This window comes from Centruroides vittatus, unplaced genomic scaffold (genome assembly GCF_030686945.1).
Source record: "Centruroides vittatus isolate TY-2023 unplaced genomic scaffold, ASM3068694v2 scaffold_769, whole genome shotgun sequence".
NCBI lineage: Eukaryota > Metazoa > Arthropoda > Arachnida > Scorpiones > Buthidae > Centruroides > Centruroides vittatus.
Window position 1 is genome coordinate 2,222,140 of NW_027122717.1, and position 26,865 is coordinate 2,249,004.

The 26,865-nt window shown below is 31.8% G+C and overlaps 1 protein-coding gene across 1 annotated transcript; it reads left to right on the plus strand.

Moving 5' to 3' along the window:
* Nucleotides 1-3,649: 3,649 nt before the first annotated feature.
* Nucleotides 3,650-15,345, plus strand: Xbp1 (X box binding protein 1). The gene is made up of 6 exons (XM_067288184.1): nucleotides 3,650-3,999; nucleotides 6,800-6,896; nucleotides 6,989-7,105; nucleotides 9,972-10,120; nucleotides 12,333-12,428; nucleotides 14,764-15,345. The coding sequence occupies exons 1-6, from the start codon at nucleotides 3,764-3,766 to the stop codon at nucleotides 14,837-14,839; spliced, it is 771 nt and encodes a 256-aa protein (XP_067144285.1). The 5' UTR covers nucleotides 3,650-3,763; the 3' UTR covers nucleotides 14,840-15,345.
* Nucleotides 15,346-26,865: the final 11,520 nt, after the last annotated feature.

Consider the following 26,865-nt stretch of genomic DNA (forward strand, 5'->3'; position numbering starts at 1 on the left):
AAAAACAGTCTTAAAGATTTTATTTTCTAATATTTTTACTAACATTCATTTTATAGGAGTAGAAATCACTAGGGGACCTTAAGTTTTCTCCAGGATAGGGGAAAATTTCCCATCTCCTCTCTCGACGACTCTGTATATGTTTGTAGGATGTCTTTATAGTGCTTATAAACGTATAAGATTTTACAGTTTAAAATATGTGAATTATTTGTAGACAATATGTATTGTTTTCATTTTTATCAGCCAGAGAATAATTTATATTTCAGTACACTAAGATTAATAAATCTCAATTATGAAATCAATATATCAATATTAATAAATACTTTTATTGAAAAGTTCACATAAATAAAGTTATTAACACGGAAATAATATATTATAAAGCTGTTTTTCAGCACACCATCTGTGTCTCAGCTGCTCTTTTATGTTTAGTTTAATGGCATAGATGAGGTCATTTAATAAATATAACTATGAATGAGTAACTTACACAATGAATATTTAAGCGGTATAATGTTGTAGTCTTTTAAAATGGATTTAATTTTCTATTGTTCAATTTAATTTAATATGGTGATATTAAATTAATCTTTATTGTAGTTGAATAAATATTATATATTACAGTTACTATATATATATATATATATATTTATTTATTTATTCATTTTCGAAGAGATCAGCTGTATAAATAAATTAAACCATATGAAATTATGTACTGTACAAACTATAGTTTAAGCAGATGTTTCTAGTATTCACTCTATATCTTTCTAATTCTCAAAATGTTATCTTGCTCATCAAAGTATAAGAATTTAGAAGTGAGATAACATAATTATCATAACAAATTAGACTATATGTATATGTGTATATATTAGCGAAGGGGCGAGAGTGCCACGGGCCCCAGTACAAATATTTATTTATAGAAAGCCCTAGGAAGTTTATATTTTCATTAAGTTACATACATATAAACATATACATATATAGCCTAACATTTGAAAATTATTATTCTTCCTTGTCAAGATATTAATAACTAACAGTCTCCAAAAGCTCATGCCAAAGTACATTGCACTACCTGAACCTAGCTAAGTTCGACATTGATATGCATTATACTTTATACATGAGGAATACATATTGTTTATACAGCTATGTATAAATAACAACTTTTACTTTTAAATTTTTGATAAAACATAACTAATTCAAAAACAAAACAAAAACACAAGTATAGGTAAGTAACTTATATGTATTTTTGATAATTCATTTTTTAATTAAAATAGATACTGATATGAAGATAAATCAACATTCTCATTCTGTGTGTGTGATGTGAAAGGGCAGCTTGTACTTCTCGGGTAAAATCTCCAGCAAGATTCTTAGAAAATTATCATTAAAAAATAAAGTAATTGTTCCACGAATTATCCGCAATTTTTAGAAAATGTTATTCCGAAAATCTAGAGCAGAACGATATAAATTTTATTACAAATTGTTGTATTTATCTTTTATCTATATTTTAAACTCGTATAAATTAAATAAAATTTTGGCTAAAAGTCTTCTCTAATTTCTAAAAAAATATTTATTATTTAATTGTTCCGTATATTACGTCAACTCCAGTAATAATAGCAGTGCTACGCTAGAATAACTGTAAACGGCATTCAAATAAAAGTGCGTAGTTTCCTGTGTCAAGCAGGAAAGCAGATTAAGTGATGACCTTTGCCATTTAATGTTGAAAATAATCTCGTTAGGAATTTATTGTGAAAAAAAAAATCTGTTTACGCGTTATTGTTTAAATATTAATGTTTTCACCAGTGTTGTTTTCGTAATGTGAAAATTATAAGCGTATATTTTATAACTAGTGATAGTAGCCTATAACTTATAAAGATAATTTAGATATAAAATACTGTGAATAAATATAGGCCTATATATATATGACATACAAATGTAGCATTAAGTATCCACATAATTACAAATCCACACAAGTAAACAAACAAACGTCATCTCCACGCTTCTATGAGTCAACCGGTATCGATAGGCTACTTAAATGAAACTGAGCTGTAAATTAACACAAAAGTCATTAATAATAAATGAAAGACAGTAAAATATTTTATCATTTAGTTTAATTTGTATTTTTAGTAATGTTTAATAAATTGATATTTTTATTATCTGTATATTTTAATACAGTAGTTTAATAGATAAGTCCAAAAATCTGCTTAGCGTAGGATAAATACTGTATTAAATTTATTTTAAAAGCTCAAAAAATAAGATAAGTTTGAAGATCTGATCAAAATTTATCAAATTTTTACACTAATTTTTATAATTTTTAAGCCTAATTCTTAAAATTTTAAATACATTTTAATGTTAAGCAGATTTTTATAAACTTAAATAGATCATAGCTTAACGCTAGGATCTATTTTAATTTTCTCTCTCCCTATATATATATTGCAGGGGGTGAGGGGCATAGAACAGGGGTGGCCAGACTCTTTAGAACTTGAGCCATATATTGAAAACAGAATTCGTTGAAGAGCCGCATATACATATATATATACATTTTTCCACAGCAATTCATTTAAATATTTATAAAAAAAAACAACACTTTAGCTATTATTTCATTTTATATTATGTTTCATAATACAATATAATTTTTTTTAATAATAAATAAATTATAATTGCCGTATTAAGTAGCATAATCTAAATTTAAAAACCAAAAAATGCTAAAACGTTTCCTAGTTTCAATTGTCAATAAGGAAATATAAATTTCAAAACTATTAACGTTATAGAAATTGTTATTCATTATATATTCATTTTTAATGTTGATTTGGATAAATAAGCATTATAATTATTTTTTTCTATTAATGTTTTTACGTATTATGATATTTAATAAATATTACATTTATTTTTCAATAAATAATGTATAACGTTGCCATATTTTGACTTTTTTATTTCAAACAATATATTATTTATTTTATATTATCCAGGAATCATACATAAAAAATAATAAAAGCAAAATTAAAATAAAAACAAATTTGGTATAAATTTAAGTATCTTGCAGTGAGCCACAAGTATACTAGAAAAGAGCCACAGTTTAGCCACCGTGGGCATAGAAGATATATGACCTCCTTAATGGGGCCGGATTTGCACATAACATAAATAAGTTGCAGCTTAGAACTTACATGTAACATTTGGTAGAGGGAGTTTGTTATATGTTGATTTACACTTGTTGTAGCTTAGTGCCACAACAAGTGTAAATCAGCAGTCTTGACAGAAAATTTAGAATAAAATACACTTGAGTATTTATCACAAATTTTCTCTATGATTATTTATTATATAATTTTCTGACAGTTAAATGAAGATAAATAAATAAAACGTTTTTATATGTGTAAAAGTCTTATCAAATTTCAATTACAAAAATAATTTAATGCCCATACCCGGATACGCCATTGTTTGTATGTATGATTTAGGCTATTTTGGTGTTTAGAGTATTAATATTTGATTAATATTGTATAGAACTAAATAGACTTTTAACTTAACATCATTTCAATAGATTATTATTATTAAATTCAACCTATCAATATAAAAAAATTTAACATTCTGTAAGTGTTTCCAGCCATTGCATCAGAAACATTGCCTATTTACTAGTTTAAATTGTTACGTCAAAAGTGAATCGACCAATAGACGCGCGACACGAAGGCACATTTTAAAGGAAAGAGAGAAGGGAAGTGGGTAGGATTAGTGTTAGAGAAATATCTTTTAGTATTCGGATCGACAGTTGGACATTTATACAGGCGAAATGTTACCGAAGACGATCGTGTTGACAACTCTTCCCAGCAAATTACCTTTAAGTAGAACGAATATAGAATATTCGGTAAAATCGCCACCGGACGGATGTCGAGTTTCCATTTTGATGGATTCCCCAGCGAAAATGAAAGACAGTAATTCGTCTGCTGACGAAGATATTTCTCCGGCACCGATCAGAAAAAGACAAAGATTGGATCACCTGACGAACGAGGAAAAAATGTTAAGGAGGTTTGTTGCTTTTTCTACTCCCCTTTCTATAAAATACTTCGATCGATATTAAATATGGGCGTTATGTACTGGTATATTGCGTCATCCACGTGCGTTTGACGTCAGATTAATATTTCGGCAGACGATAACTGCAAGTGTAAATTATTGTTGCCAATTTTTACTAAATTACGTGTAATGTATATATGCATAATTTTAATAATTTTGTGATTCTTACTCGGGATAATTTATTTGGTATTAAAAATGTTTTTTAAAATTTTACCAATTCAAATAACGCGTGTTCGCCGCCATATTTATATGGGAAGCGTTTCTGTTTATTTAATGCCACATTCAATGCAAATGTTTCCTGGTATCATCTTGTTATACATCTGCTGTGTGTTATCTAGCAGTTCTTCACTGGCTGGATATCTAGCAGAATAAAATTTAATATTTTTATTTTTTGCATGACTTGTAATTAGGAGATCTCTAGCTTGTAGCCTTGGAGACATTTTGCTAACAAGATGCCATTGTGGACCGGAACTTCCATATCAATAGGAATAAAAGAAGAGCTTCTCTTTATGACTGTTCCTTATTGCTTTTATAATTAAATTTCTTTGAAAAAATAAATTATGTTGTGCAAAAAGGTGGGTAAACCTGCTAGATATTGCACATCACCTTTTATTATAATATGACAAACATCGTGTTGCCAGGAAGTATTTGCATTGAATAGTTTAATTCAACATTAAATGGACTAAAAATAATAATTTGATAAAGTTCTTTTGTGAATTAGATTGTAGCAATTGCTAAAAATTACTAATAAATTCTAATAAAATTTTTATTTGAAAGGTTCTAATTGTTAATTATATTGTGCGACTAATTTTGAGGAATTTTGTTGGTAAGTATAGGAGATGGCAGATATTTCGTTACGTGCATATGCCACTTAATGACGAGGATAGTTTGGAGAAATATGTTGTTAAACAACTTCATTGTATGGTGTAATTAGACAAATCTATATAGTATAATCTACTACTTATATAAGTTATATGCAACACAGTTGTAACAGAATGAAAAGTGTTTATATATCTTAGCATAGAAAAGGTACTGTACGGTACATGAATTATTCAGTTCCGCTTTGACTTATGGAACTTCTGTCATTAAGCTGCATTTATCTGCATACGTTACATTATTGATACTGTAGGTTGTAGCGATGTAGATGTATTGCCAGATGCCACTAATTTTAGTATCGTATTTCATGCCACGCCATGCCACAGATTGGTGTTTTGAGAATTTAGTTAAGGTTTCTATAAACTGAGACTTTTTAATGTTTTAGAAAATATATTATACTAATTTAATTTAAAATGTTTAGTTATTAAAAATGTGAAAAGTTTTTCTATTATTTAAACTGTAAATTTAATAGATTTTATTGATTAGTTATTATGTTGATTTTAGTTATATATTTATAGTTGTTAATGTAAATTAAGTTTACCTTTCTGAATATTTTTGTTAAATATATGCAGTATGGTAACAATAGTTATATCTCAGGTGATTAATGGAATATACTTTACATAAATCTAAATATTGGTATTTAACAATGTTTTATGAATAAATTAAGGCATAATGTTGAATATATTATTTCTTCTGACATTAATTTTTGACATGGCAAATAAGATTGTTCTGTCTGGCTTACAACATGCATATTAATTTCTGTTTAAATGTAAAAGGACACATTAATGAATTTTTAAATTTTTGATCAGTTAATGTTCAAAATTTTATGAAAATTTTTTGTTTTATTAGAACATTATAAAATATTATTTTAACAAATTCTTTATACATTATTGTAATCCTTTCTCTTGAAAGTAAAATTACAAATATAAATATCCACAAATTTTAAACTACAGAAAAAAAATATTTGTTGTAGTGGAGTATAACCAGTGATGTGCTGATCAGTTTTAATAACTTATCATTTACTTGGACAAACTGAACAATAGGTGGAGAAGTAAAAATTTCAAGAAAAATGCAGACATAATTTATGAACAGCCCATAAGTGCTTAATTGGACTGCGGAAAATGAACTTGCATCACTTTCATAATCAGTGGTTATACAATGTCATTTACTGACGAATTTTTAATTGATCAAAGTGATTATTTTAAAATATCAATACTAAATGTGAATTGTTTATAAATAAAAAGTTCACAGTAAATTATATGTAAATTATGTGATTTCTCAATTTTTTCCAAAAATGGACTTACACCATTTTTAAAATAAATGGTCCATATGTTCTTTGAAGGAGTTGGAGAATCTTGGATGAGACACTTTATGTAAGGACTTTCAAGCAGGGAGATGATCTCTGTCCTTGTAATTAATGCCCATATGATCTTCTGGCTCTTGTGTATTTCATACAAGGCAACCAGATGTTACAATGTTCTTTTTATTTAAAACATTTGCTATAATTACACAGTTCAAATTTATTAGGTTAAACCTGATGATGGCCATTTAAAATGGTTGAAAATATTAGTTTGTCTATTAAAGTGTATGTTTTGCTGGATTTTTGGTGTTTGTGTGTTAATTTGAATATCTTAAATTAATTTGTACCAAACAAAGTTTATCAATAGTTACAAATTTGATATCATAATTTAAAATATTTTGAGTGTTTTTATTTTAAATGCATTTTATGATTGCATTAACACTTAATTAATATGTGGATGGGAAAAAATTGTTATATACAAATAAAATTTCAAATGAAAAATATTTCTTTTAACAAATAAAAAAATTTAGAGTAATATATTGAGACAAGATGTTAACAAGAGAATATTCATTTTTATAGGAAATTAAAAAATAGAGTAGCTGCTCAGTGTGCAAGAGACAGGAAAAAAGCAAGAATGTCGTCTTTAGAAGATCAAGTAACAACATTAGAAAATGAAGTAAGTGGAAATTTTAAGTCTTCATCTTTCCATTCAAATTTATAATAAAAAATAAACTTAGTTTATTAATATAACTAATTTAATTCAATTAGAAAGAAGAACTTATGAAAGAAAATATACTCCTTAAAGAACATAATGAAAAACTTGAAAAAGAGAATTTAGAATTAAGAAGGAAATTAGAAGAAATTTCACAGAAGCAATCAGAACAAGTATGTTTAGTTCAAATTTTTACATTTCATTATATAAATATCATTTTCAAATAATTAATTATAAATTAATCAGTTAGATCTCTATATTTATTCTTTGTTACACCAATATAGTCAATTTTATTAAGCAAAATTTAACAGTTGAATGTAAATTGTGTGAAACTTAAAACAATTTTCTATTTCCAACATAATTTTCCAATATTTTTCCCCTTAATTTAAATTATGTAGAGAATGAGATGAATTATATGTGCTGATATATGAAACTATTGAAATCTTACTAAGTTTTATGTCAAACTTTATTATAAAATGAATTAAAAATGTGCTTTACATCTGTCTGCCATTATTTTTTTTAATTATAAATATGTAGGATTACACTTAGCTCTAGAATATTGAGAGAAATTTTAAATTTTCTCAGTTTTTCTTTAAAGTAATTATGTAATGTAAATAAATATTTCCAGATAATTTTTGAATTCCTAACTTTAGTTCCTTATTCCTATAAATGCATAGTTAGATTATGCAATACTGTCTGGATTCCTGGATTTCTGTCTGAAAGATTTCTTTTCTAAACATTAAAGCCAACAGATTACAAATATTTCTCATAGATAATTGTAGTAGTAAAAATAAAGTGGATTATAAGTGAGGTTGGTATTTTGTCATAAATTATCTCAGTGATAGAATAATTTATGATAAAATGATCATGAATTAAACTATCATTACTAGATATACCAACATCTGTTGAAGTTTCCAGTGAGAGCCAATTTTGAAACTAAATATATCAACAGATGTGGAAATATTTAATTTCATAGTCCATTATCTAAGTTTGTCAATAATGATTTAAAAAATGCATTAAGGTAACCTTTAATTTTGATTATTTCTTTAAAATGAAACAAATACAATACTTTTTTTAAAAAAAGATCATTGTTTCTTTATCATTTTCAATATTTTATATCTGAATTGCTTTTTATGCTACAAGTAACTCTTAACTTTTTTAATAATAAATATTTGATAATTTAAAGTTTACATGATGAAATACAATATCTAGAACATTTTTTCCTTATGTATAAGTTTATAGGTTTAATCAAAACTACATGAAGAATAAATTTTAAAATTTATGTTTAACTTTACATTATTTGAAATTATTGTAAATGAAAATTTGTCTATTTTAAATGGTACAGAATCACATTAATTTACAAATTTTCTGATGATGAACAAAAATTTTATGCATTGTCATAAAGAATTTAGCATTCTTACTAATCAGATTTTTTTTTTTGTTTTTTACAGATAAGGCAAATTAAAATCTATATGATAGATAAAATTTATTAAATAGTGTATATATATATTTTCTTTTGTAATTGAGACAGAAAAAAAATCAGCTAAAAATAAATGATTTAATAATTTTTCTGAAATATAATTGTTAGTTTTGCTTTGAATTAAAAAAAAGTAGATCATAAATTGTATTTTCTATTAATAATAGTATTGGCATTCTATGGTTTTTGATTTTTTTCTTTTTGAGAAGAAAATTATTCAAAAACTTTTTTAAATTTATTGTTAATTAAAAAAAACTGGCTTAAAATCTTTTTAGTCAGTAAGGAATCTTGAGAAAGCAAGATTTAATTACTTTAGTTACTCTAGAGTTAAGTAAAAATTAGAGTAAACAGAGTAACCAAATATAACATAAATCAAAAATTGTATAATTTTATTTTCCATGTTATTTCAGATATTTTGAGTCTTGGAGTTGAGCTGTGTTTAATTTCAACACTTCTTGACTAGAGATTTTATTTGAATAATTAATGGAATTGCATCCTAGTAATTTTATATTTTGGTCATATTTATAAATAGAAAATCATTTGAGATTTAATCTTATAGATAGATGTTGGTAAAGATACAAACTAAGCAAACCTTTTCTTCCAGTAAGCATGTGCATTATGTAAATCAGCACTATGTAAAAGAACATTGTCAATCTGACACAGCAAACTAGCCCCTCCTTCTGCTGGTCGGCATGTAATTGCTAAATTGTAAGTTGTTCATGCTGACTGTTTTTCTTCTGCTAGGCTCTTTTACCTAATAAAGTTAATTGTTTGAGATTTTGAATAATTGTAAATTTGTAATTTTTACTAATAATCAAGTTATACAAATGAACACAGAATTTGTAACTGGGTAAAATGTGTTTAATAGTTTGAGGAATGTTTTTGTACTAATTCTATTTTGGAACTTTGATGTTTCTATTAGAAGTCTCAGAATGATACTTCAATTCTGATCAAAAATGTTATCTTTAAAATAAGATAATGCAATGCAGGAGTTAAAGGTTTGTATACAGTGTGTTTTATACAAATGAAGCTCTAGTTGAAAAGTGTTAATAGTGTTAAGATAGCAGTTGAAATTTAACACAACTCAACTCCAATGGAAAATAATAAATGTTTATTTAAAGTAACTAAATATAACAATAAATAAAAATTCTCTTCCTACTTCTCAAATATTTAAAGCTTTTTGTATATTTTACAGAAAGCATTTTTAATTGAAACAAAAAAATTTTAAAATATTTTAAAAATTCTAAAGTAACTTTCCAAAGAATGTGTGTGTATATTTAACCATACTAAGTAAAACTGTAAGAATTTGCAATTATTAATATTAATATGGTATTTAATTTATTCATGCAAATAGGAAAGTAAAAATTATTCTCAAATTTTGCTTCAAAAAATTTGATGCAAAATTTGAGAATAATTTTTATATTCCTATGAATGTGTGAACATTAGCCACTTAAATATTTAATTATAACATTTATACAATTATTAATATCAAACATTAATTTTTGTGTATATAAAAAGTTGCCACTTAAATATTGTTAATATCTATTTTTGTTATTAATTAGGTTACAAATGTATCTATCAAGAAAGAGGATGATTGTTGCGGATTCATTGAGCATGCATCGCCCATTAATGGTCCTCTGCAGAAGGATCAGGATCTGCAGCTTCGTACTCTCTTGATGATGCAATTCGTATGCTTGCAGATGATTGTGAAGTAAGTGAAATTTTAAATTTAGAATAAAGTATTTTATTGCTAAATTATACAAGTAAAAGTAAAATCAGTTTTGTTGTTACTGGTTATAAAATTTACATATATACACAGTAAGTCCTTCACTTATGCAATTTATAAGATTTGTAGATTTGCAGAATCCTGTTTGTGCCACTTTGATTATTCTAATAGGTGATAGAAACTTTTATTTTCTAAAGTTTTTTCCATAAATAGCTTTTTTTAATTTTGACCTTTCAAATAAATATACATCTTAAACATATTACATTAGTCATAACATTAAATTTGCATGAAAATCTTTTCGGAACAAAGAATTTTATAAGTTCAGGACTTACTGTCTATCAAAAGTATAATTTATTTAAAATGAATGTATGTATTCATTTTAAATAAAATACACTTATTATATGATCAGAATTAAAAGCATTTTATGTATGAAAACTTGAAATCAAAACTTTTAAGCTTCAAAATGATTATTACATCAATTATTCCCAATTATTAAAGAAAAATTTGGTTAATGTTACCTATGGTAGCGAGATATGGCGATGGGGAAATTTTTTCTACCCTTCATTCTAGATGGTGACGGGGAATTTTTTTCTACCCTACATTCTAGACTGCGACGGGGAGATTATTTCTACCCTACGTTCAACATGGTCACGTTTCCGGTCGCCATCACAAAAAAAAACAAAATAATAATAATAAATACAAATAAAAAATAGGATAACTTACTTTGTCCTCTCGGCATATACCTTCAATGACCCATTTAGTACTTTTCATTTTTCGTCCTTTCTCATATTTATGTTTACATATCACTGTTTCATCTATTTCCACTGTTTTGCCAACACCTCCTATTTTAAACACTATTATGTAAAGACACTAACATAACAAAATGTATGTGGTTCAACCAGTCTATGCCTGCCTTTTTAGAAATACCTGAGGAAATTGCCGAATTACTCATCGTGCACTCTAAACCAATATAGTGCCATATGAATGTCAAAATATTTGCCCATGACATATTGCCACATTTCCCTTTGAACGTTCCTTCAAAAGCCGAAGTATTCCGCCAGCATTTTCAGCAATGCATCACGCATGATTTCCGGTCGCTGCGATAACTCAATTTACATGTTTGGCCACATTTCTGGCAAACTTCCTCGGTGTGTTGGAGGCCCAGTTTTACAGCATCAATTCTTTCGTCTATTTGTAGTTCAGAAGACTGCTTCAATTAACTGGTAAAATTGTCGCCCAGTACACTTTTTCCAAAATTTGTCTGATTCAATATCGCAATTCGACATGACTAACTTGTGGAATATCTTTCCAAAAAATGCAAAAATCGCTTAGCCAATTTTTCAATAAATAAATTCCAATCACTTAAATTCAAAATGAAAATTATTATTATTATTATTAATTACCTTATAATAGAAAAATTCCAAAAGTATCCAAACGTCAAAATAATTTTTTCGCACGACAACATGCTAACTCCACTTTCGGGGGGAAAAAAATTTGCATAATTGCCGATCATTTACGTCAAAGCGCCCTCTATGGATTTCATTACTTGATAAAATCCTCGTTTGAGATTATCGGAGAAGATTCAAACTCCTCCGATAATCTCGCGTCTCCATTTTGAGGTTTTTTTTTGTTCTGTAACTCTTTCTGCCCTGTATGCACTAAGAGGGCCTCTTATAGCAAGCCCATTATGAGTTCAGCCAGGCCCACAATGGGGTGGCCGGGTGGTGAGGGATGGGGACCGACATATCCGATGTACCACCGGGATCGAATCTGCACGGGTCGAAAAATCCCCAGGAATTTTTTGACCCGTGCAGATTCGATCCCGGGTCCCCCAGGGCGGCAGGCTTGCTAACCTTGACTGCTCAGCCATCAGGCCGTCTCCATTTCGAGGTTACAGGAAACACGGCCATGTCGGATGTAGGGTAGAAAAAATTTTCCCATCACCGTCTAGAATATAGAAGAAAAGAATTTCCCCGTCGCGTCTAGATTGTAGGGAATTTCCCCGTCGCTGTCTTTGCTACCATAGGTAACGTTAACCAAAAATTTATTGTTTAATTTGGATTATATTACAAAAAAATTTTATCTTAATTTAAGAATGATGTTAATTGATTTTGATTTTCAAAATGTGGAAAGTTCAGTTTTAAGTTTGTATTTAAGATTTCAAAATCTGAAGTAATTGGAATAAATTTATTTGCAGCCTGATGACTTTCTTGACTTGTTACAACAGTGTAGTGAAGAATTATTGCAAAACTCAGTTATTTCTTCCACCTCTGGAAATGAAACAAGTGAAGAAGTAAGTAATAGAACAGTGTTAAATCTTTTTTATTAATTTTCTGAAATTTTTTGTGAATGAAAATATCAAGTGAACGATGAATGCTACTTTATTTTAAAATTATTAAAAATTTATTGTTGGCATTATGTTACTCTAATATTAGTTAAAGAATTTACTTCTTATTTTAATTAATATAAGAAATTTATTAAGTATGTAACAGAATGCCAGCAATTATGCTAATTAATGTTAAAAAATTCAGCAATGAGTTGTATAATCTTCCTGGCCAAATTTTAAAATTGTGTGGGGATGCCATCTGTTAGGATATTTTATTTAAAACTTTTTATATTATTATTATAAAATGGCAAAAAGCTTAATTCTGAGGGTAGAGTTTTATAATAAAAAGAAAGTAAAAAAAAAAAGGTCGCAAATGCTAATAACAAGTAATCTTTAAGTCCAACCCCACTTGAATTATTACAAGTGATGCCCTATATCTTCTCACCCCTTTACTTTTAATTGCCAAAATTTAGTAGCATCAATCTCCTAATACACAAACCTCCATGCAAAGTTTCAGAAATTTTTGACAGAAGGCATGAGAGTTATTAACTTCAAATTGGTGAACAAAATCGTGATAAGCATACACACTACTATTCATACTTACAAAAAATTTAGCTTTTTTTCCTGTATTTTTCAACGTTTAAGGGTTGAGTTACAACAACAGTGACGTGCCGGCACAGCAACCGTTCAGTGCAATAATATCAATAAATATCACACATAGCCAATCAGAGTTTCATCTATGACACTTGTATGATTGACAGAATACAGATCATGTGTCCTAGATGAAACTCTGATTGGCTATGTGTGATATTTATTGATGCTTACTGCACTGTGCCAGTACGTCACTGTTGTGTATAACTCAACCCTAAAGATCCCGAGTCCAAAAAATCTAAAACTCTGGGAGATCATTTTCTGACTGATTGCCATACTTTCCTTCTGTTATATATAACAGTCAGGAAAGTAAAAATTGCAATTCTTGATTTTTACAAAACTACTTCAAATCACAATAATTTCATCTTTTTAGGAATTTAGTTATAGTTTAGTTTCTACTTTAAAATAATAGTTTATTCATTTAATTAGTGCAGAATAGTACATAAGGTTACTATTACATCTGAAAATGACCTGATAATACTTGTAAAATAAAAATTTGAAACATATAAAATATGTAGCATCAGCTAAAAAAGTTACTGTTAAATGTTTTTATTTTTAAGATAAAACTTCTATATTTGCAACTTCTTGATATAAATTGTATGAGTAAAGCAAAGTAAATTGTATGATGATAGTAAAAAATCTAATATGAATTGATTGATATAAAAGGTGTATATTTACGTAAAAAAAAATGCTGAGGAAAATGGAGAAAGTGAATAAACACTGCTTTTAATTTTGTATTGTATTTAAAATACAATTCTTCATATGCATATATCATGTCATAACACAACAAATAATATCATGTCACAAATAATAGAGATTTTGTTAAATAATAATAATAATAATAATAAACTTCAAATAGGTATACACTCAAACCTGTTTTTGTGCGATTTTTTTATTTGTGCAATTTGTTTTGTGTGATTTTTGTGTGCGGTATATGAATTTCAATCAAATTGGTATACTGCACAAAAATAATTGCACAAAACACATTGCACATATAAAAAATCACACAAAAAAAGACCGCACAAAAACAGGTTTGAGTGTATAGCAATTTGTCTTATAGATATTATAAATTAAGAATTTTCTCTTTTCAAATCTTAATTGAAAATTTCATTGTAAGATGAATTTTAGTAAATGATATTAATTGCTTAGGTTTTTTATTCTGAAGGCATTTTTAATTTTTATTGAAATAAAAAAAAAATGTCTATTCTTTTCTAAATCCTCAAATACTATGACTTTTTTCTGTTCTATGTTTTTGAGTATTAATGTACTGTACTGTACATAAAAAGCCATTAAAGTTTCTAAGGGAGACTTTAGAGCAAAGAGAATTAAAGATTTATTAAAGTAACTTTTCTTTTATACACAAGTTTATAAAGTCACCTTTCATTCATAGGTTACAATTTGCACAATTCCTTTTAATTAAAAAGAATTGTGCAATTTTAATGTGTTACACCATTTAATTCTAAGTTAATATATTTATTGTTGAGTATCAAGTAAATCTGCTACTATTTGATTCAGTTTCAAAGTTGTTAATCAGACTACAATTTAATGTTCTCTTTAATATATGTTAAAATTTTAAATATTATTTAAATTACTAAAAGTTTCTGTAATTATAAAAGTTTGAACTTAATACCTTTATTTTTTATAAATCTAGATCAATTCCGAAGAGGAAACCAATGATAAAATGGTGGGGACCACATCAGCAAAATTGGAATCCATCAAAGAACTGATTGAATTTGATCATGTTTACTATAAACATGAAGATGAAGATAATTCATTAACTAATCAACAAGTTATTTCCACCGAAAGTACATTAAATGGAACAGAGTGTTTACCAATGATATACGAATGTAGCATGGATCTTTCTGAGACAAGCATAAGTGAACAAAGGGAACAAGATAAAATGTGTGTATCTCCTAACAATCCAGACATTACAATTCCATCTATTGCCATTAAACAAGAATATAAAGATATTCCTAATCCAGTGTCACCACTTTCCTCTGAAATTTTTGCCGGTCACTCTCCTAGTCCTTCAATCAGTGACTCTGGCTACGAATCTATCAGTTCTCCGATTAGTGAAGTTGGCACTTTTCTGGAAGAACCTTGGTCTGACACATTAACAGAACTGTTTCCTTCTTTAGTTTAGTTTATTTATCATTTTTAATTAATCTGTAAATATTTGTTTGTACAGAATGCGTAATCTTTCAGTGGAAATAAATCTTGTTGTATGCACAAATTTTGGATTGTAGTTATTTATTTATTTTTTTTTTGTTTACCATTAAGGATGAACCGATAAGCAAAATGACCGATTACCGATTAATCGGCCGATTAGTGTTAATAATTTATTGTATTAATAGGTAATTATGATTATTATCGCATGAAATTATATATTCTCAATAAAAATATAAAATTTCATACGATATTGATATAAAAATTATTTTATATTAATTTGTTATAAAAATAATTTTCAACATGAAGCTATTTCTTTTGCTGTGGAAGCCAGTAACCGAGAAACCATCTCATCTTCAATAATTTACCCAATAGAGACTGAAATTATTCTTATTATCAAAAGCAAGTAGCAGACCAGACAATAAACAAAATGATTCAGTTCAAATATTTGGGATCCGTGTTATCTGCAGACGGTGAAACAACTCCTGATGTCATAGCACGAATAAATGCTGCTTGGCTCAAATGGAGACAAACCACAGGCGTCCTGTGTGATAGAAAAATGCCTGACATCTAAAGGCAAAAATTTATAAAACGGTCCGTCCAGCAGCTCTTTATGGCGCTGAATGCTGGCCACAGCAAGGAAACATGAACACACACTACATGTAATGGAGATGAAGATGTTAAGGTGGATGCTGGGTCTAAACCGATTTGACCATGTAACAAACGACGACGTTCGACAACGACTGGGAATAACAGGAATTGACAAGAAAATGCGGCAGGCCCGCTTAAGATGGTATGGACATGTCCTATGCAGCAAAGACACATCAGTAGCAAAAACAGCCATGCAATTGAACCCAGGAGGGCGCCGCCCACGTGGAAGGACCAAGAAACGATGGATGGATACCATCAGGGAGGACATGCGCATTGTCAACCTCAACCCGGAAGATGCCAAAGACCGTGCCAAGTGGAGACGACAGTTGCAACAAAGCTGACCCCTACCATGGGAAAAGGCAAAGAAAGAAAGATCAAAAGCAAAGGGCAGTAGTTCCTTTAGTGGCATTAATACCACAATAGGACTAGAAAATTCAATAAAAAAAAGATGTTTAGCATATATAGAAAACAAGTTTTTATGCTTGTCATCTTTATTAGATTCAAGATTCAAAATAAACTTTCAAAAAAAAAAAAAATAAAAAATAAAAAAGATATGGTAGAGGAAACAAAAAGATGGACAGCTTAGATAATGTTGATAATTCGAAATCTCAAGAATTAAATCCTGAAGCTTCCATTTCTGGAGATGATCAAGATGGAGTTGTAAGCTTTTCTAATTTATTTGATGAATTAGCTTCCGGGAAACGAAAAAATGAATAAGAGCATGTTTTTAAAAAGGAGAAAAAACGAAACAAACGAACAAACGTTTCGATCAACAATTAGAAAAATATTTACATTTACCTCTTAAACAAAGTGACCCATTTTTGTGGTGAAGTTCAAAAGAACTTTTTCCTAATTTTAGCAAAATAGCTATGAAATATCTAAGTGCTCCAGCATCTTCCGTTGAAAGTGAAAGCATTTTAGCACTGGAGGAAACATTTATGAGCCGGCAAGAAACAGGCCATGCCCCGAAAATGATGAAATTCTCATGTTTTTGAAGTTTGAATATTAAATTTTTATTGGTTTTATATATTTAAAGTTTAAGCTTTAAATAAAAGAGAGAGCTTCGAATAGGTTATATTATACCTTAAATTATTTCTTTTATCAATACATATTATAAATTAAAATTTCTTTAATATTCAGTTTGTCATGTGATATATAATAAGTATATAACAGAAATTTATTTTTTATTACTAGCCTAATACGTGAGATTCTAACAAAAATATTAAAATGCAAAATTGGCCGATTATTCAAACCGATTAGGGTTGTTTCACACTATGACCGACTGGGCCGACCGGTCCGACTCGCCCGAGCCTATAATCGGGCCGACTAGTAGTAAAAGAATTCACACTGAGTACGATTATGTCGGTGGCCGACTCGTAAGGACCAATCGGAACGCGTCTTACAGATCAGAACACTAGCCAATCGTGGTAAGTTTTTCAATTTAAACAGAAAACATGGCCGTCTTTATAAGGTTGTCGTGTGTTCGCGGGCTAACGACACCATTTTAGTATTTTTAATGTCGCTTTCTCTTGTAAATGAAATGTATTATGGTGAATTAAAGTAATTCGTTTTGTTAATATCGATGAGTGCCTGCGTATTTCTTAATAAAGTTGTTCTTAAACGAAGCAAATAGACGGAAATAAAAAATCGTTCGTAACTTTTAAACGGTTGATCGTAAGTAATATTTTTTTAATACCAATCGATTCAGCGTATCAAATTACATTTAGATATGTCTACATATATTCGTTAATATGAAGTTTAAGACTATTTTTTTAGCTGGATACCTTTCGCTTTACTCTAACCAATTATTTTTTTCAATGTCGCCTTTATAATCGGCTCGCCGAATATCATAAAGCCATGGATATTTTTTAACTTCGTTTATTAAAGCTTCCGAGAAACTTTACCTTCCGCCATTTTCTAACTTCGGATAAATCTAAACTCTGATTGGTTATAGCTTCGAAGCTCTCATTGGCTGTAGCTCACCGACTGCTCCGACGCGACTACAAATATTTAACTTTTTAAATCTGTCCGACTGGAACGACCAGTCTGTCGACCGACTGCTGTTGCCATGGCAATACAACTAGGAGTCGGACCGGTCGGCCCAGTCGGTCATAGTGTGAAACAACCCTTAATCGGAGAAATAGTCGATATGGCCAATTACCGATTACTTACCGATTAATCGGTGCATCCTTATTTACCATATTTTACACATAGACCAGTACAAGTATTTTGAACCAATTTATACTTTCAATTGTAATCAGTCCAAAATTTATCATGATACAATATGTTAGCACTACACTTGTATCCAAACTTTTTTTTATTTAAATTTTGCCGATTTTTTAGAGTTAGGATTATTAGTGTTTAACTTGGGATTCCGAGTTGGTGAATATCAATTTAGCAATAATTCGAGATTCAACCTTAACTTTTGGTGGATATGGGGTAAGAGCCTTTCTATACAAGACCATTGTGGGTTCAGGTGCACAATGACGTGGCTGGGTAGTTGAGAGACTGGGCCTGATATCTGGGATGGATTACCAAACTTTTCCCTCTGATCTAGAAGGCTTAAGAAACTGACAGATCAAAATTGACGAAATCTTACGTGTTGTAAAACAAAATCTCCATCATTCTTAGTGATCACCACCAATGACTCCCATAAGAGCTCAGGAACAGATGTCAGTGACAGAACTATTCGCTAGTTGTTTTGCCTTTGACTATCGTAGATATGCTGTGGCTCAAAAACCATTCGTTACGTTTGTCGATGCTCAGTAGTTTGGAGTGATGCAACAATACTCATTGGAATGTGAAACAATAGAAAGATATCATTTGTCGTGATGAATCATTATACATGATGTGGAAGTCTGGTAGACTAGTCCAGACTTTGCAGATGCTGGCGAACATGATGTATCGTCTGAAATATGGAGGCGTTGGCAAAATGATCTGGGGCTAATTTTGGATTTGGAATAGGCCCATTAAATCTTTAAATAGTGATATTCAAAACATCCGGTATTGGCACAATAACACACCTGTTCACAAAGCAAGTTCCATAACTTCGTGGTTTGAAGACTTGCAGTTGAAAGAACTTGACTGTCTGCCTCCAAAATCCCAATTTCAACCCAATTGAACATCTTTTGAAGTAAGCTGGAGTGACGATTACATGCTTGACCTGCTCAGCACAGCTACTAAACACCAGCTGTTTGCCATACTACAGGAGGAATGGAAATGAATTCCAGTAGCAGTTTACTAGAGGTTAGTGGAAAACCCCCGTAGAGTAATGACAGTACAGTACATAAAATAAATGAATTAATCGTTATTCTCAAAACGGAAATTTAATATAGCAGCCTGAAAATTGAACAAAGGCTTTTATTAACCCGTGCACGACGATTGTATTGCGGATGGTCCTATAAACCTTATTTGTCATCTTATATGGTTTTAAAAATGTTTTGGAAGTTTGAACAAATAAATTTTAAGCCCTTCCTATTGATGCAGAAAATTAAGTTCTTCGCATCCGTTACCGATTATGATAAGTGCTTTTACATGCAATTCTCAGAATGCACAAGTTTATTTAAATTTAAAAGTTAGTATAAGTAGAAGTTACCGAATAGCTTTTATCAGTTGGTGTTAGATTGTATGATTGTTGGTGTACAGCTATCAGGATAAAGTAATTTGTGACGACTGTTCATGTCACATTGTGTTTCGATTGTTCCCCCTTTCTTCTTTTTGTTTTACTGTATCATATATACGTTTGAATTTGTGATATCCAATAAATTTATTAGTTAATAACAATCTTTATTGGAAATGTTAAATTTCTTTCCTGTCATTACCTGTGCGTGTAGCAATGATTTGTATTATGTAACCTTTGTATTATTTTTCTTATATAAATAAACGGCCATGAGGTGGCGCCTCTAGCGAGCCCGCCACTGTTCGGTTTGGTATAACTTTGCAATGGACCAACGTAGTCGTGTACGATTTTTTAAACTTATTTGTAAGGTATCCTGCTCACTATCTGCGAACACATAACTTGCAACAGTGATAAATTTAACAGGTTATGGGCCCAGACACAGGTATTTACTGAGTGAATAGTGAGACAGAGTTTTATTTTACGTAACGGGTTTATTTAGCGTACGAGTACAAGAACAAAGACAAGATGGTCGACAGTGTGAAAACGGTTATCACGAAGTTGAACAGGAGTAATTATCCGGCTTGGAGGTTTAAAATGGAGCTGCTACTTATTGACAGTGACTTATGGGATGTTGTATGCAATCCACCACCTGAGCCACAGACGAATGAATGGAAACTAAAAGATGGAAAAGCAAGAAGTAAAATCGGACTCATGGTAGAAGATTCGCAATTACAGCTCATCAAAAAGGCAAAAACTTCAAAGGAAATGTGGGAATCGTTAGAAAAACATCATCGAAGATCAACACTTACACAAAAAGTAAGTCTGTATAAGAAATTATTACACTTAAAGTATGAAGAGGGGCAGGATATGGAAAGACATTTAAATAGTATAGAGGATTTAGTAGATGAGTTAACCGCTTCGGGAGAACAAATGAGTGACAGACTCATGGGAATTCTTATGTTGGGAAGTTTGCCTGATAGTTATAATACATTAACGACTGCCCTTGAGGCAAGAGCAGATACGGACCTCACTCTTGGATTCGTAAAGATTAAGATCATGGAAGAGTATGAGAAGCAATCAAGAGGATCGATTGGACATACCATGAATACGGATGAAGCCACGGCTTTGAAAACAATGGTCCGTAAACAGAAAACCGGATGTTACTATTGTGGGGGTCCCCATTTGAAAAGAGATTGTCCTGAATTGGGCAGAGGAAAGAAAAAGAAAGAATACAAAGTAAAATTAACTGAAGTCCAGGAAGAGTATGATCCGTTGGACAATGATGAAACATACGAATGCCACTCTGCATGTGTGAGCGCACAAAATATGCCATTAAGTATGAAACAATGTCTTGCTGTGAAGACTACAAGGGATTGGTATGTTGATTCAGCAGCAACAGCTGACATGACAAACAACAGGAACTTCTTCAGAAAGTTGAACAACAACAACCGTGAAATTGTTCGTGTGGCTGATGGAAGAGAAGTGCCTGCAAGCGGAGTTGGACATGGTGAACTAATTTGTAATGAAGATAGTTCAAATGGCAAGTTAAAATTAGATAATGTGTTATATGTACCACAATTAAATGGGAATTTATTGTCGGTCTTAAAAATGATGCAAAGAGGTTATGATGTGTATTTCGACAGCAAAACAATGCAGTGCTACATAAAACGAGATGGCAAGACACATGCAAAGGCTGAGCTTCAGGGATCACTATTTGTGTTGAGCCAACACAATGCTTTACAAGTACAGGGTGACAATAATTAACCCGTACAAGTTTTTTGTATCGTAAATTTATTAAAGAAATGAAAATTAGCAAAACAACAGCATATAACAGTGACAATACTTTATGTATTAATCAGATATTCAGCCAGTTTCAAAGTGGCCTCCTTTTGCTTTGATGCAGAGCCCCAAACGCGTTTTGAAATTCTCAGCGATGGGCCGCGCTCTTCTGGAGACAGTTTGTCTCACTCCCAGCGCAAGGATTGCTTCAGCGACTCCAAACTTTCATGGCGCTTAGAACAGGCCCTGGCCTCCAAAATGGACCACACACTGTAGTCCATTGGGTTCAGATTCGGCGAGTATGGTGGCCATTCCGCAGACAAGATGAAATCGGGAAAATGAGCCTTGCACACTCCTGAGTCTTCTTCGCTCTGTGTGTCGGCGCCGAGTCCTGCTGAAACGTCCATTTCGCACTGCCAAAATGCTGCTGAGCCCACAGAAGTACCACAGCCTCGAGAATGTCATGGTGGTACACATCTTGATTGATTTTGGCCCCTTGATCGACGAAAACAAGGGGTGTCTTGCTGCTCGCACAAATTCCGCCCCAAACCATGACTGACATTGGATTTTGTGATGTTCGATGACGGCTGAGCATCCAGGAGTCCCCGCGGACCAGTTCCTGTCGTTTTTATGGTTGTACGGAGAAAAGCTTCTCGTCTGTGAAGAGAATGCACTCCCATTGTCGACCTGCGGCCCGACGCTTGAGTCAACGGGATCTTTGGAGTCTCACGCACTTGTTTTCATCGGTGAGGAGCTGAACCTTTTGGAACTTGTAGGGCTTGAGTACAAGTTCCTTTTTCGCCATTAAACGCACCAATTCGCGATTGATTCTGATCTCACGAGCAATTTTTCTCATGGAGACCTTCGCATGTCAGTCAACTCGCTTTGTGATGATCTTGCGGTTCCTAGACGTGTTGACAGTGCACTTTCTTCCACGTCCGGGACGGTCACCATTGTGGCCAAGCTCCTTGAATCGCCGAACTGCATCTGAGACTGTCATTTTTGGAACACCAAGCAGACAAACAATTTCACATTGATGCTTTCCTTGCCGGAATAGCTTCAAAATTGCACAACATTTGTTCGACACCATTAAAAAAATAAAGAACTAACCCTTATTACATCGAAAGTACATCTACACGGGCAGGAAATCATGGAGAATTAAACAATAGTATGTAAATTGGTGACAGTAAAAAAGTTCAGGTGCAGCATTGCTACAAACTTTGTACGGGTTAATTATTGTCACCCTGTATTATCCATGCCCAAGAAACAGTGCGTACATCTGTGGCACTTGAGGTGTGGCCACCGTGATCCATCTGTAATGCGTTATATGGCTGCCGAAAGTGTCGAGGATATGAAAATTAATGAGTGCGGGTGCACTGTGGGATGCGAAAGTTGCATGAAAAATAAAACGCCGCGGAAACCATTTCCAAAAGAATCGATGAATAGAAGTAGTACAAAGCTTGAGCTCTTGCACAGTGACTTGTGTGGACCCATGCAAGTGAGAACCCCTGGTGGAAATAGATATTACATAACGATTATAGATGATTATACTGGTTATACCAAAGTTTATCTGTTGAAGCACAAGACCGAGGCTAATGTAAAAATAAAGGAATATGTAAATTATGTTGAAACACAAATGGGATGCAAGGTGAAAAAGTTCCGATCTGATAGAGGAACTGAGTACATGAATGAAGACCTGCGTAAATTTTTCAAAGAACATGGTATTAAAATTCAGACCACAGCACCAGATTGCCCTCAACAGAATGGCAAGGCAGAACGGAAAAATCGCTCTCTTTGTGAGATGGTAAGAACAATGCTGCATGATGCAGAATTAGGAAAATGCTACTGGGGTGAGGCATTAATGACGGCAAATCATATCCAGAACAGATTACCATCAAAAAAGGATCCAATCACACCATATGAGAAATGGCAAGGTAAGAAGCCAAATATTGAGTACTTCCGCCGTTTTGGATGTATTGCTTACACAAGAGTTCCTTTTGGAGTAAGAAAGAAACTGGATGTAAAGGCAACTGAAACAAGATTTGTGGGATATGAAAGTGGCAGCAAAGCTTATCGATTGCTGGATATCGTAACCAAGAAAATTAAGATAAGTCGTGACGTTGTCTTCATAGAAGGAGATCCACATGACAACATGGGCTCGACCAACAATTCATCCCTCCCACATTACCACAGTGAAGATGACAGCAAAAGCGAAGTGGAAGTTAACCTAAATGAAAAAGCCATCTTTAACAAGCAATCTGAGGACAATCTGCCACTCCGTCGCTCTACGAGAAACAACAAAGGTCGTCACCCAGACAGATTGATTGAAGCAATGCCAAGTACGGTTGTTTCTGAACCGAAAACCTACGATGAAGCCGTCAACGGAAAAGATGCGAATGAGTGGATAAAGGCAATGGATGCGGAAATTTGTGCACTCGAGAAAAATGGAACATGGTTGTTGGCCAATCCACCACCAGAAGCAAATGTTGTTGGAAGCAAATGGATATATAAAATTAAACGTGATCCACATGGTAAACCGACAAGATACAAAGCCCGTCTGGTGGCACAAGGCTTCAGTCAAAAATACGGGGAAGATTATGACCAGGTATTTGCTCCAGTGGCAAAGCCAACAACCCTTAGGATCTTGCTCACTTTAGCAGCTAAACGTAAAATGCATGTGAATCACTATGACATTGAGACAGCTTTCTTGAATGGCGACCTACACCATACAGTATACATGCAGCAACCTAAAGGCTATGACACAGAGGAACCGAGCAAAGTTTGCAAGCTTGTGAAAAACCTTTATGGATTGAAACAGGGAGCTACTGAGTGGAACAGAAAATTGCATGAAGTACTGACTGAATGCGGTTTTGCGCAGAGCATAAATGACCCCTGTCTGTACACCGGAAAAAGATGCTATGCAACAATGTACATCATTGTACATGTTGATGATGTAATTGCAGCATCAACCTCCAAAGAAGCGTTAGATTGGCTTGAAGTGGAAACTAACAAATATTTCCACATGAAAAACCTCGGAAATATCGATCATTACCTCGGAATCAAATTTGATCGAGATGGTGATGGAATATTCCATCTAAATCAAAAACATTTTATAACTGACAAACTAGTAGAATTTGGACTCCAAGATGCAAAAACCAGCAAGATTCCCCTTGATCCTGGATATTTCAAAATTAAAGAGAGGGGACCAAGGATGGAAAGTAACAAACTGTACCTCAAGGGTATAGGTAGTTTACTGTACCTTGCAACTAACACACGCCCAGATATATTGGCAGCAGTTTCCATCCTCGCCCAGTGTACTAAGGAACCAAGAGCAGCTGACTGGAATGAGGTGAAGAGGGTGTTTCGATATCTGAAGGGAACAGCTGATTGGAAACTGAAATTGGGTGAGAAGAGCAACACTAGAACCACACTAGAATGTTTCGTCGACTCAGACTGGGCAGGTGATAACACAGATCGAAAGTCGCATACAGGGTATGTCTTTAAATATCAAGACAGTCCTGTATCCTGGTACAGTAAAAAGCAAAGTAATGTGACACTGTCCTCGACTGAAGCTGAGTATGTTGCACTTTGTGAAGCCGCTCAGGAGGCTACTTGGCTGAAGCGAGTGTTTCTGGACCTTGGGGAAGCCGTCGATAAGAAAGTAACTATGTACGAGGATAACCAAAGTTGTATGAAAGTGGCAGAGAATGATCGTGTGAGTCAACGTACGAAGCATATTGATGTCAAATATCATTTTGTAAGAAATGAAGTGAAGAATGGGAATGTATGTATTATGTACTGCCCTACCAAGGAAATGGTAGCAGACATTTTAACAAAACCAGTGTGTACTGGAAAACACGTTAAATGTGCTAGACAACTTGGACTCGATGACTGTAAGCAAAATGGGACAAATCATTGAGGGGGAGTGTTAAATTTCTTTCCTGTCATTACCTGTGCGTGTAGCAATGATTTGTATTATGTAACCTTTGTATTATTTTTTCTTATATAAATAAACGGCCATGATGTGGCGCCTCTATGGAGCCCGCCACTGTTCGGTTTGGTATAACTTTGCAACGGACCAACGTAGTCGTGTACGATTTTTTAAACTTATTTGTAAGGTATCCTGCTCACTATCTGCGAACACATAACTTGCAACAGTGATAAATTTAACAGGAAATATAAAAATAATTAAAAAGAAAATTTGAATATATAAATGCAAAGGAAAAATGCAAGGTTGTTATTAACTTAGAAATACAAACTTATACTTTTCAATTTTTTAGTTAAACATTATAAACAATATGTGATACATTAAACAAAGAAATAAGGGTAAAGAAAAATAAAGCAAATCTCCAACGTGGTACGAACTTTCGTTATAAGTGCACTTTGTTATCATTAAAGTGATAGCTGCACGAAAACCACCACAAGCTTATCATTTCCCGATAATTGTGTTCAGTGATCCGTATTAAGAGTTTAATACTAACTTTTAATCTAAAATATCTCTTACCAGAGCCTCCACTATCAACCGCGAGGCCCGAATTAATCATGAAATGCGAGGCCTCTTAAAAATATACATTATTTTTTCGAATAAAATTGTAAAAATTATATAAACTTTAAATAAAGACATTCTTCATTTACGTTTAAAAAATACAATAATAAAACTACATAGGTTATATAATTTAAAATCTTAGTTTTAAGAAATTCAGAGATGATAATTTAAAAAATTATTCTCCGTGCTCTGATTTCAGGGAAATCCTAAATTTTATCGTCAAAATTAATTTTTGACATATTTTATGTTCTATTGACAATAATTAGATTCGGGAACGAACCTGCAGTACAAACGACATACCGTATTTAAAACATTGTAATGGCGTCTCACTAGTGATATCACTGCAGCATAGGAACAAAATATTTTAATTTCGTCGTATACCTTTATATCCTGATTATCGTACCAAAACTAAATCCGTACGATGATTCATAAGATCATCATTGTTCATCGTCTTTAATATAGAAATATTGTGAAGGAAACCAAAAATGGCACTATGCTCTTCAATTAATAGAGATTATTCCTTGATATACTATTGCTAAAAATAATTCCTATAGAAGTTTTTCATGAGTATTTGTATGTTACATGTATCCGTTTCTTCGTAATCAAATAAACGTTTTCGTTTTTTCATCCGACTTCTATTTGCTATTAATTTTGATTTTAAAAAACCATTTTCTTTAAAATTTTTTAAATAATCCATTAATATTTTTAATGGTAACATTACAATACACAAATCTGTATTTTTTTTCCACGCTACTTATTTTCTGCAGATGAAAATTCGTATCAAATTACCGATAATAGCACAAATTCAAAACTACAGTGGAACGTCTGCTTTAGAATACGTCCAATTCGGAATACGTCCTGTTTGGACGAAACAAATTTTGCTCGGTATACGACTTTTGTTCGGTATACGACTTAGTTCAATTATTTGCGCCATCTATGAACAAGTAGTATCTTTTTTTTTAACTCTTTCCGCCCTGTGGGCACTAAGAGGG

What these genes read in the sequence shown, in the direction of transcription:
- Xbp1 (XM_067288184.1), top strand. Translation starts at nt 3,764, where the DNA reads ATGTTACCGAAGACGATCGTGTTGACAACTCTTCCCAGCAAATTACCT. An exon ending in TAACAACATTAGAAAATGAA is followed by an intron (nt 6,897 to 6,988) that starts GTAAGTGGAAAT and finishes TAATTCAATTAG; the next exon opens with AAAGAAGAACTTATGAAAGA. An exon ending in GAAATGAAACAAGTGAAGAA is followed by an intron (nt 12,429 to 14,763) that starts GTAAGTAATAGA and finishes TTATAAATCTAG; the next exon opens with ATCAATTCCGAAGAGGAAAC.